The sequence below is a fragment of the Halictus rubicundus genome, chromosome 1 (assembly GCF_050948215.1).
Source record: "Halictus rubicundus isolate RS-2024b chromosome 1, iyHalRubi1_principal, whole genome shotgun sequence".
NCBI lineage: Eukaryota > Metazoa > Arthropoda > Insecta > Hymenoptera > Halictidae > Halictus > Halictus rubicundus.
In genome coordinates, this window is record NC_135149.1 from 24404818 (window position 1) to 24418025 (window position 13208).

At 33.5% G+C, this 13208-nt stretch overlaps 2 protein-coding genes across 2 annotated transcripts; one reads left to right on the forward strand and one right to left on the reverse strand.

The window, feature by feature from the left end:
• Positions 1-443: 443 nt before the first annotated feature.
• Positions 444-9238, reverse strand: Arr (low-density lipoprotein receptor-related protein 6). The gene is made up of 10 exons (XM_076795769.1): positions 8881-9238; positions 7601-8626; positions 6461-7391; positions 5778-6062; positions 5426-5706; positions 5087-5338; positions 4102-4957; positions 3782-4017; positions 2262-2771; positions 444-2026 (listed from the first exon to the last, which is right to left on the reverse strand). Exons 1-10 carry the CDS (start codon positions 8945-8947, stop codon positions 1653-1655), a joined length of 4818 nt encoding a protein of 1605 aa, XP_076651884.1. The 5' UTR covers positions 8948-9238; the 3' UTR covers positions 444-1652.
• Positions 9239-10107: 869 nt separating this feature from the next.
• Pp4-19c (protein phosphatase 19C) lies at positions 10108-12985 on the forward strand. The gene is made up of 6 exons (XM_076795792.1): positions 10108-10329; positions 10925-11091; positions 11158-11310; positions 11415-11666; positions 11800-12038; positions 12565-12985. The coding sequence occupies exons 2-6, from the start codon at positions 10942-10944 to the stop codon at positions 12692-12694; spliced, it is 924 nt and encodes a 307-aa protein (XP_076651907.1). The 5' UTR covers positions 10108-10329; positions 10925-10941; the 3' UTR covers positions 12695-12985.
• The last annotated feature ends 223 nt before the right edge of the window (positions 12986-13208 follow it).

The following is a 13208-nucleotide window of genomic DNA, read 5'->3' on the forward strand; positions in this document are numbered from 1 at the left end:
CTTGATTATAAATTGTGAAAACAGTGTCTTTTCCACTTACTTAATATTAAAAAAGTAGAACTTCTCATTGACATTTACAGAAAAAATGCAAATAAATGCGAGTATTTCCTATCTTTATTGCAGACTTTTCAAAAAATGCAATACTTTCTACGAATATATATTTTAGATATTCTTAGGTTATTTATTTTTACCCTTATATTTTTGTTACTATTATTTTGATTTCGTTTCTGATAGAAATAATTTTTAATTCTACTATCTATTTGAAAAGATATTTCCTAATGATTATTATACGTATTATTTTAATTTGCAATACAGATTTTGATATGTTTTTGTTGTAGGCATGAAACTTAAAAAGTTAATTTTTTGTCAATATACTGTATGTGCATGAGTAAGAGTATAAATGTTTAAAAATCTAAAAATAGTACTTATAGAAAAAGGATCCATCTGTTTAAACAATTTGTATAGTAGTGACTAAGAATCATTTACAGTCTTTATACATTCTTACAATATTTACAACGTTTTATGATTAAATCACTTATATTATAAAGTTAGTAGGCACAATGGTATTAATTTCTTTACAGGAATAATTTTGTTTAGTAAAAAACTCATTTACATTCAAATGATATTAAAACCAGGCTTGGTCATACTAAAAAAGGTTACTTTCAACAAATTTTTCATTTTTTTCATTTTGCTGCTTCTCTTAGAGTTGCTTCTATTTGAAGTATTTAATATGGAAGTATTAGTTAAAAATATTTGACACTAAACGTGTTATAAAATTCTCTTTTCTGTTACATTTTTAAGGTTTACCCCACTTCGGAAATTTAAAAAATCGAATGTTTTTAAACTTAAATCATAGCTCATAGCAGCAAAAACAAATCTCATTAGATTCATGAATTTAACAAATCATATATTGAAATAGTTTATTCACACTAATGAGTTTTGTTTTTACTATTATAATAGGCAAACAAATTTTGGTACGAGCATTTTCTTATACAATTATTCAACTATAAACGATACTTTTTCTTCAAATGTTCATTTCCACAAAAATCAGAATTTAAAAAACTCCCTGAGTACTACTTTAGACAACAGTATGTAGGAAATAAACATTTTTCAAAAAAGGTCTTCTAAAAAAACTTGGGGATGGACCATTTCGTTTGGAATTGGAGTCAAACATTAAAAGTGATAATAAAATCGTCAAAGTTGTCCCCAAGATTCTAACAAAGCTTCTGTCACAGCTTCCCCCCCCCCTAAAAATACCCAAAAATAGTTTCGATTCTTCAGGTCAAAGTGGTGTAACCCTTTAAAACAGTCATGGGTACAGATTTCCCTTAGAACACTTCCCTAGCTCCATCGAAATCGAGAATAACATAACTATATACGTTCACTTCGGGTGCTCTACAAAAAGTGAACAGGGTAGAAAATTTTCTGCCCTTTCTCTGGCATGATTTGCCTTAAATAGTCATTCTCAAGAATGTATAAATAAAAAATTTTACGTTTGCCGATGTCGATCATTAGAAAGGAACATACGTTAATTCTCTTTACAAATAAATTAAAAACATTCCAATAAAATCTCAAGTTTTCCTAGAATCGTTTAAAATTTTGTAAAAAATACAATTTTATGAAGGATAAGATATTTAAAAAGTGTGATATATTCAAGGGACAGGAGAGGGTGGTGGCGGAAGTGGACTGAAGTATGTCGATGATCTTGAGCTAGGGGATGGAGGACAACTAATTCCTGCATCACTTTGATAAACAGACCTCGGAGTAGGAGGTGGAGGAAAGGGTTCACTTTCATATCTATACCTTGCTGGGTAATTACTGTCCGACTCGTCGCACACGTCTGTACTACAAGGAGTCGGAGGTGGAGGCTGATTAATACTTCTATAATGTCTATATGGTTTATATCTAGACGCATTACTGCTTGAGCATCTGGTAGAATTTGCAGTTGTTGCTGGACTTGGCGGAGGATTTAACGTTTCTTGAGGATAGCCTCCGGCTGAACTCCCCCGCGTTGAACTCGATGCACCTTAACAATTATATATGAATTTTTATTCGTTTTAATCGTTTATAACTCGTAAACCAATTGACCCATTTCGATGAAATGTACAGTATACATATGTATAACTTATATGAATCTACAAAACAAATTTCTCAAATATTTGTTACAAGCCCAAATAAGAAAGTTATATCTTGCGAAAGTACATAATGTTGGACCGTGTATAATTATAAATGCGAGAAATAAAAATGAAAAAAGAACTTACCAGTAATATGACTTCGATCATAACTAGATCCAATACTACTGCCGTTTAGCATCGACATCCCTACAGTCTCCATTCCAATTTTTAAATCTTTCCTACAATTTTTCTGCGCAAACATTGGTTTTGCTAACCTTGCTGGTCTTGGCGACAATGGATCTCCAGCGGAGTCGTGTAAAATATCAGGTAACTCCTCATTGTTTGTAAACCTTCTTCTGCAATAGTAAAATCCAAAAGCAACTATAGTTATTGTCGCAAACAATGCAATAAGTACAACAATAACGTAGGTAATTTTTCCAGATTCTAATGAATTGCTTTCTTGTCGAGGATTATTTGCAGGTGTGCACAAGGATGGAAATTCATCGCTACCATCGGCACAATCCTCCCAGCCATCACAAAGATTTGTTGTGGAAGTACAAACACCGCTCTCGATGCATTGAAATTGATCAGGACAACAGTGAGCTTCATCCAGACCATCATGGCACTGAGCGGTGCCATCGCATACCCATGCCATATCTGATGCATATACAAATATTTCATTATTAATCATATTTATCAATCATAGTTATAAGACAAAATTTAAAAGTCTTGGTATAAGAGTTAATACATTTAATTAACAAATTTTGGTTATGAATAACTATTATGAATGACTAAAATTATTTTGGTTACCAGTAACCATTATCGATTGTTCATTAATTTTAAAAATGAAAGAGCAATTAATGAAATCAAAAGAGATTCTACTTTTACGTATAATATAGTAACTTTTTTAGAAAAGAGGTCTTTTAAGAGAATTTATCGAAAGACTCGGAAGAAAAAAAAAAATACTAATACTAGTAACCAAAAAATATTAATAATTTTCACTGAATGACTTTTTTCAATAACATTTTAAAAAATAACTGTTATTTTGGACTTCTGATTTCTAATGATTTTGTTAGTGTGATGCATTAAGCCTAGCGCTCCCAAGAGGGGGAGGCTCCTCGAGCCCACAGGTTGGAAAACTTTAAATTCGGGCTATTTTCCTTGGGTGAAAAACTCTCAAAAAATTACTTATTGTCGTTTGTATATTTAAGTTTAATATTCCGAAGTCCCGTTGCTGTAGAAATAAAGTCACAGTGCATGGAAAGGAAAAACCAGACTACGCATCGTGGTGTCAGTACAGCGGAAATGACGCGAAGCGGACCCCAACGCTCCTTTTATCTCCAAAGAATAACAAATGATCCCAGAACTAAGAATCCGAATCACAGAACTGATTGGGACGGAACGATGTAGCGTTTTCAGTTACAGTCAAGCATTCAATGCAGTCAAAAGTGAATATTCGTTCTGGGAGAAAAGAGTTGTATATCTACTGTCTATTTTATAAGTATAGATCTAAATACAATGTAAAATGTTCATGAAGTATTACACGCTTATATATCACAAAACTATTTTTAGGAGAAATTAGTAAAGAAGAGTATGGGCTCGAGGAGCCCCCTCTTGGGACTCCGCATAACAGCTCAAGGCTTGGGAATGCTAGGGTTAATTCTTACCAATGCAATGACCACTTCGGCATTTGAACTGTTTGTGATCACAAGCTGGACATCCTAGTTCATCACTTCCATCATGGCAATCGGTTTGACCATCACATTTCCATGTTATAGGTATACAATCTTTCGCCATTCCTGAACTAGGTGCTGCACAAGTAAAATGGTCTGATCCACAAGCCGGTGCAGCTCTGCAAGTTTTCTCATCTTCAGAAAGAACCAGAGACTTTGGACAAGAACACCTGGAAGTAACATTATCCAAGTTCGTTCTGAATGTAGGAAAAATGACGAAGAATACATGTTAATAACTTGAACGAAATTCTTACATGGAAGTAGTCGTTCCAATACAAAAATGGGAACATCCTCCATAATCTCGAAAAGGACTACAAATATGTGTTTTCATTACATCATTTTGTGGAGCATTTACTGTAATTAAATCTGTAAGTGCTTTGTTCATAACCATTTTTCTTCCACTTCCGGATTTGTTAACACGTTCTAGGCTCATCGTGTCTTTATCAAACCAATAAACAAAATCGAAAAAGACAGCCAAATATATGATTGATCCTTGTTTAACAGGAGACACCAGAATTTTTCTATTATTCCCATCGAAATCTGCACATTCGATTCTATTTCCGTGTGCCCAATATATAGTATTGGAAACTGCATCGACTGCAATACTGGTTGGCTGCTCCAGATCGGTTGCAATCACGACCCTCTCTTTTCCATCCATTTTACTGCGCATCACTCTCATCTTTCTTCCAACATCCGTCCAGAAAAGTAATCTCTTTTCAGAGTGTATTGCAATATTTCTTGGTTTCTCTCCGTCACCTTTAACGACAATGCCCAAAGCAGAACCGTTATCAAGTTTTGTCACATTGATCGCATCATTTATAGCACATGACCAGAACAGCAGTCTTCCTAGAGAATCCAATGCTAGATCCACAGGATGTCCAGAACTACCGGACACAACTATCGTAGAATGCGTTTTATTTTCCAGAGTCTTTCTTATAGATGATGTCCGGCCATCTATCCAATAAATATGCTGGGTTATTGGATCGAATTCTATAGATCGTACATTTTTTAGACCCTGAATTCGTAAAACTATATCTGGACAGTCATTAGTATCAGGAAGAAAACGATAAATTGCATTTCGTAAACTGTACATCATGAATGTGTTTGGTGCTGTAAATGAAATGTCATATTTATAATGAAAGTCATATTTATATATATTTAGTTTAAAAAGGAAAGGAAAATTCAATGAAACGTTTCAGAAATAACCATTACAATTATAATGAATTTAAATATGCATACCAATGCAAGATCTATTGTCCTCTCCCAAGGTATAATGTGTTGGGCATTCACATTTGAAAGAAGTAGACACACTTTCATTTTCTCCGGGTAAAGCAATACAAAGATGACTGCAATTTCCATTTTTCAATGCACAAGGATTCCATCCCGCTTGTTTGGAAGCATGAAAAACTAATAAGTCTGTCACAGATTCTAACTTGTTATGAATTTTTACTCTACTTGCTCCGGTAGTTTTATTAGCTTTTTCTATATCACCTATCAATAACACACAAGCATTTACATAATTTGTATGATATAATAATGTGCCCAGTTATTAATTAATCGAACTCAAATGTTCCATACCTGTATTCCAATCTGTCCAGTAAATGTAATCTTGGTACTGAGTAATACTAAATGGGTATCCAATATTCTGCGTTATAATCGCCTCTTTCTTCCTTGTGCGCAAATCAAAGCAATCAATGGCTGGAGTATGTAAATCTGCCCAATATAATTTCTGTGCTGAATGATCAATTGTTAACCCATTTGCCCTTCCAATATTAAAAAGTATTATTTCGCGATTTGTACCATCTAAAAATGATCTTTCTATACTTCCGGAATTGCCCCATTCTGTCCAATACATATAGCTGCAAACAATGAAATTATATTAGGTTCTCCACGTAATATTTTCGAATTTAAGTGAATCCTGCGTAATTACCCTCGACTAGGATCAAGAACCACACATCTAGGTTCAGTAATATCATTCCAAATAAGCACTTTCCTACTGCAGCCTTCTAATCTAACCATTTCTATTCTTCGAGTTCCTGTATCACTCCAGTACAAATTATGAGCAATCCAGTCTATTGCTAGACCCTCGGGAGTTTCTAAACCAAGATCAACTACTCTTTCCATGTCAGAACCATTTATAAAAGCTCTTGTAATTGTTTTCAATTTAACATCCGTCCAGTAAATACGATTATCTGCTATACTAAAGTCTAAGGCGCTAATGCAATGAAAAAATATTTGAATTATTAAATCTGTATCAAGTAAAGCTGTGCGAAAACTCGAAAATGTCGGGTTCCCGATAGTCGGGAAAGAATCGGGTTGAGACGAGTCGGGTCTCGAAGATTTCCAAGCATATTCAGGTTCTCGACAATTTTCGGGATTATTCCGAGAATATTCGGTATTCCTGCGTATATTAGGGTTTTCGAATATTCTCGGGAATAATCCTAAAAATTTTCGAGAACTTGTCCCAATTCTGAATAAAATTCTCGAGTCTTCCCAACCTGAGATTTTCAGATTCTCGCACACCTCTAGTGTCAAGACAAAATTTGAATATTGAACAAGGAAATATTTGATAATATGTTTATCAAATATTGCGTTTATAATTACGAAACATACCTTGCATCTTTAACACCAGTCAATGGAATAATATTATCATTATTTGCGTTTTCGATACTAATTCTTCCAATGTTTTCCTTTTTTGCAAATAGCATAAACGCATCTGGAACAACGCAAGTCCTCTTATCTTTCGTTAGTTCGTATCCAATCTGACAAGCACAGACATATTTATTTTCAGGTCTGTTTAAACACAAGTGACTGCATCCTCCATTATTTTTTGCGCAAGGGTTTGAACCATTAACCCTTCCTAAATGCACTGCTTTTAAACCCATAACATTTGGAACTTGATCAACAATAACTTCTCTTTCACCACCGGTAAGTTTATGTGCTCTATCTACACTTCGTCTTTGCCAATCGGTCCAGTACAAATAATCTCCTAATAAGCTTAATCCAAAAAGATGTGGCAAATTGTCCGTAATCACTTCTCTTCTGTCTGTGCCATCCATATTACAAACTTCAATCTTGTCAGTCTTTGCATCGCACCAGTAGATTTTCCATCTAGCAAGGTCTAAAGCAATTCCATTTGGCCAAACAATATCTTTAGTTACTAAAAGAACACGTTCTGTACCATCGAGGTTACTTCTTTCTATTTTTGGACGTTTTTCGTTCCAGTCAGTCCAAAACATCCAACCAAGTTCTGGAGCTAGAGCGATTGCTCTAGGTTCCAATAAGTCTTCATTTATTAATACTTTCCTACTTGTACCATTTAAGCGAGCTACTTCGATTCTGTCTGTTCCTGTATCAGTCCAGTAAAGATTCTGAGCCAACCAGTCAACAGCTATACCATCAGGATTTTCCACCTCTGTTACTATAATGTTTTCTTGATTAGAACCGTCAAGCGAGGCTCTGCGAATTGCACAAGCTTCTTCGTCAGTCCAATAAAGCATTTCTTGCACAGGGTCAAAGTCAATTGCAATCGCATGTTTGATACCTAATTTTGTTTAAAAAAGGCAGAGTTTAGTTATATTTTCAACAGAAAGGATTTCAAATTAATTTTGTTATTGACACATTTATCTCTCTTTAAGTTACAGTTTTTGAATCCAAATTGTAAAAAGGTGATTCACAGATAACAGATAAAACCAGAAATGCAGAACACATTTTATAATCTATGAGAAAAGGGTGAACCCAGGATACTCGTACCTGTTAATGGTAAAACAAAGTTCGTGTAATCGGGGGAATCCAAAGATATGCGACAAATCTCATTTCTTTGAACTATTAACAACAGTTCTTCCGGTCTCTCGGCACAAGTCAAATTATCTATTAACTTAACACCCGTAGGACATGCACAAGTGTAACCGGGTTCCGACGAACTCAGGAGACATAAATGCGAACAATTTCCATTATTCTTTTCGCATGGATGACTACCACGCGGTTGTCTTCTAACATCCCACACTTCTATGTCGCCAGGGATATATTCTCCATGCAATAATTCTCTAGGATGCACTTGATTTTGCTGTACATCGTATGAATGTATACACCATGTTTTCCAATCAGTCCAATACAGTCTATGGTCAAAAAATGTTACAGCAAAAGGATAATCTAATTCGTGTTCTATTACTTTTCGCCTATTTTTTCCGTAATAGTCCATTACTGCGATAAATTTCAGTCTTCCATCTACCCAGTAAACTAATTCATTTTCATAATCCACTGTTAGACCATTTGGCCAAAATATATCTTCAGAAATGATCACTTCTCTTGTCAACGGATCTCCGTTCATTGCAGCTCTTTCTATTTTAGGTACATCGCCCCAATCTGTCCAAAAAAGTATACTTTTCATTGGTACAAGAGCAATGGCTCTGGGCTGATAAATATCCGTCCAAAAAAGAACTTTTCTATGACGTCCGTCGATGCTGGTTACTTCTATTCTATTCTTTTCTCCATCCGTCCAATATAATTTTCCTGTATACCAATCACAGGCTAAACCGTCAGGAGAAATTAAACTAGAATTCACTACGACCATTCTATCACCGGTGTGAGTACCATTCGTTTGAACACATTGAATTATTTCTAGACCACTATCCGACCAACAAACTAATTCTTCCTCGAAATAAAAATCTAAAGCTGAACCTTCGGAGAGATCTTTAATGATAGTAGTTATTTTGTTAGTACGAGAGGCATTAGCCATTCTAATATCCTTTTGCGTGACAAATAGAAGCGTTGGTGATCCTAAAACAATAAATAAAACGATTATTACATTATAGTAATAATTACACTAATTAATGTGTAACATTAAAGCACAGTATTGAACACAATCCTCGGTAATAAGTAGCACAGCAAATATACTAACTTTTATCACATTTGACATGAGTATTATAACATAGTAAACAGACTTAAACATTATGTGTAAGGATTTCATGATATACGAGAAATTGTATCATAACCTTTATTTACTGGTTTAAAGCAAAGTAAATACGACCTACCATTCGAAAAAAGTACGAGTTTGAAAAAGGACGCAGTCAAGATAATTATTAAACTAATGACAGCCATTCTAACAGTTTTAAGAGGATTTTTAAATTGTGAACATTACGAGGAGCACCTAAGGCATCGTTCGTCAATCCTCATTCATGACGAACGATCGATCCGCTCCCCGTGCACTTTATCGGACGTTCATTTATTGCATAAGTTTTACGCTTCTCTCAACGTAATATCAAATAAAAGATATTCTCCATCCTTTGAACAAACTATTATCTAATTAGACGCTTCCCTAGAAGCCAGCGGTTCCCAAAAACCAATCATTACTACCCGTACACTTCCAATTGATAATGAAGCTTAACTGAATGTGACGTCACAAAAACAAACTGTAGGTTAGATCATTGACATCGAGAATCTTTGTAGAGACGAAACTCTAATCCTTTTCGAAATTGATGTTCAGTGCGCATGCGTCTCTAAATTGTACCACAAAGTATTTTCATACCACGAACCACGGTGTATTATAGAGGTCAGAGAGGATCACTGATATATATACTGATATGTATACTAGTATATATATATATCAGTGGAGAGGATACCTCTCTATAGAGGTGTTCCGACAAAGCACCTCTGTAAGGTTGACTTTCTGTGATATTTAGATGGAAGATCCTCTGGTCGCCGCTAGAGGCGTCGTGGTCAGAGCTACCATGTAAATACGTGTGCAAACTACCGAGCTCGCGATACCTCCTCTGACCACGACGCCTCTAGGCGGTCACCAGAGGATCTTCCATCTAAATATCACACTTTTCTGAAGGAACTTGAACACCTCTATAATATACCGTGTCATGAACATAGCTTCAGACCTACATATTTCATTTGATCCACAAAATACCAGAAGCGAAACTTTATAGTTTTTCGAAATAAGGCCACAAACGAAAGGCAGTTTGTCAATTTAGCCGATTTCCTTACAGAGACACAGTGCATACTCAGAAAATTCCTATACACTGTAGGACATAAATTATACGTTACTATTGTATTTTAATCATAATACAAATCTATTCATTTTGATGAAAGAATTCTATTAGATTATGCTTCGAGTCGGCCGTATTGCGTTCATGTTCTAAAAAGTATTAAGGCGCATATTCAATACCGTAGCACGTTGTATGCATGTACAATCTAGAACGGCAACGATAAATTCGGTTAAATTTCGTTTCTCAATTTACCTCAATCCATGCTGGCTTACTCGATTTTATTCTCGGCTTCCTTGGTGTAATGTCAGTTACACGGTGATGTTCAACGTTTGTTGAAACGAATTTTTTTTATTATTGTATCCAATCGCCAATGTTTTAATATATACATACATATATGAAATAAACGAAGAGAATCTTAATTATACGTGTATTATTTAGATGCGTTTTATTTACTGAGTGAAATAACTCTTGGTTTCTTTATACAATCAGGTACGTTCATCTTTTTCCGTACAGGCATTATTTATTTGTATATTGTACAGTTATTTAGGTTAGCAGTCTGTTAAATTGTTATCTACTATTTTATATTATGATAATACCATGTCTATCTTTACCCGAGTATATCTATTTACGTACAATCAAATTTTGTATTGATTAAGCAGTAAAGTTCTCAGATATGTAATTATCGCAAAACAATACTTTTGAATTGAATTTGTGGAATGGATTCTAAAACGGTTTTAAAAATAATTAAGCTTTTAAATACATTTGTATTCAACTTTTCGTAATTATTAAATCTACTTTACCTATCATGTATTTTATTTCATTGTACTAAAATTGTATTACTTTAATAAATTGAAAGTGTTTTAAACATCATTATTTGTAACTGTTGTTATATTTAAATAATTTAACATTTTTTTTATCAGTATATTTTATTAGTATGCTTATGTGTAACAAATTAGAGAAAATTTTATCTCATCTGACAATTTTATTATTTAGAACATACAGAAATATTTAGAATCTTAGTTTATAGGTATTCGTTCATAAATTAGACATTTCATAACATTTCATTAATAAATACAATTTTTAGAAAAGATTCCTTGTAAGATGGCTGAGTCCAGTGATTTGGATCGGCAAATAGAACAGCTAAAAAAATGTGAAATTATTAAAGAAGTTGAAGTTAAAGCTCTTTGTGCGAAAGCAAGAGAAATTCTTATCGAAGAAAGTAATGTACAAAGAGTTGATTCTCCAGTTACGGTACGTTTAGTTTAAAAAAAGAAGACAGATTGTAATCAATATCTACAAAAATACAATTTTTTCTAGGTGTGTGGAGATATTCATGGTCAATTTTACGATTTGAAAGAATTATTTAAAGTTGGTGGAGATGTGCCAGAAACAAATTATTTGTTTATGGGTGATTTTGTTGACAGAGGTTTCTACAGCGTTGAAACATTCCTTCTTCTTTTGGCATTAAAAGTACTAAACAAAAATACTATACTAATAAGTACCTCCATAAAAAATGAATATGAATAAAGAATAAATTATCATGATTATAGTTGTTAATACAACACTAATTACAGGTTCGTTATCCTGATAGGATCACATTGATTAGAGGAAATCACGAATCTCGACAAATTACACAGGTTTATGGCTTTTATGACGAATGTTTACGTAAATATGGTACCAATTCAGTTTGGAGATGGTGTACTGAAATATTTGATTATTTATCTCTTTCTGCTATAATTGATGGAAAAATATTTTGTGTTCATGGAGGATTGTCACCAAGTATTCAAACACTTGATCAGATAAGGACTATAGATAGAAAACAAGAAGTAAGTGGTAAACTTAGCGATTTTTATTTTACCACTTTAGAGTTCTTTGTGATCCCATACTGAATCTGACAATAATGCAAGGACTTGTGGTTGAATTCATGTTAATAATTATGAAATAAAATAACTTTTATAGGTTCCACATGATGGACCAATGTGTGATTTACTTTGGTCAGATCCCGAAGATACGCAGGGTTGGGGAGTTTCACCCCGTGGAGCTGGCTACCTCTTTGGAAGTGACGTAGTAGCACAGTTTAATTCTGCAAACGATATTGATATGATATGTAGAGCACATCAGTTAGTTATGGAAGGATATAAATGGCATTTTAATGAAACTGTTTTGACTGTTTGGTCTGCACCTAATTATTGTTACAGGTATATCTATCTTTTCAAACTTTAAGTAACATACCAAATTTAAAAATAATTGTTTAGTAGAGTTGATTATAGAAATTGGACATATTTTCGTATATAATTGAATTGATACAAATTTTCTTGTTATGTTGCAGTTTGTTTCACACTGCTAAATTATAGATAAATTATATTGATATTTAATAGAGGTGTGAAGAGAACCTGAAAATGTCGAGTACCCAATGGTCGGGATCGGGACGGATTCTCGAAAATTCCGGGATTCCCAAGAATATTCGAGAACCCTAATATGCTTGAGAATCCTGTATATTCGCGGGAATAATCCCGACACATTCGAGAACCCGTATAAAATTCTCAACCCAACTCAGTTCTCGCACGCCTCTAATGTTTGCATGATTTTTAATTTATTTAATCAGTTCCATTCTACGATAGTTCATCCAAATAATTTCAAAATTAATTTGATAATTAATATAAACTTATTGCTATCAACTTACTATTAAATTGCTCAATAATTTTATGAAATTTCTTTTCACAGATGTGGAAATGTAGCCGCAATATTAGAATTAAATGAACATCTGCAACGAGATTTCACGATATTTGAAGCAGCACCCCAAGAAAGTCGAGGAATACCCAGTAAAAAACCTCAGGCTGATTACTTTTTATAAAAAACTTACCATTAAAAATGACTGTATAAACCAAAACATCTCCAAATATTTGTTAAAAAAAAAAAGGAAATCATTTCAAATGATTACATGATATGTATTTAGGAACATGTAAACATGTCAATCAAAGAAGGAAGTTCATTACAAGAATATAATAGACAAATGACGAAGTTGATCGGTTTGTAATTGAATACTATTTAAGATACCACTTTGATATAATAAATATTATGAATACATGTTTTTTTCACTATGATATGTTAAATAGAATTGATTAAAATTTAAAGCTACACTGCACATTACATCATTTCATTTTTAATATGCATATCAAAATTTATGTGTATTTTTACGTAAATTCAGTTAAGAAGTCAGAACTTAGAATACAGTTATGTGACACGAGATAGGCAAAGTACAAATATTTGTAATAGTTTTACTACAATAATTCTTTCTTGATTTCTGTTTCTTGTTGTTCTCATAAAACTTGATATATTTAATTTAAAAGACAATGGTATGGAAATCA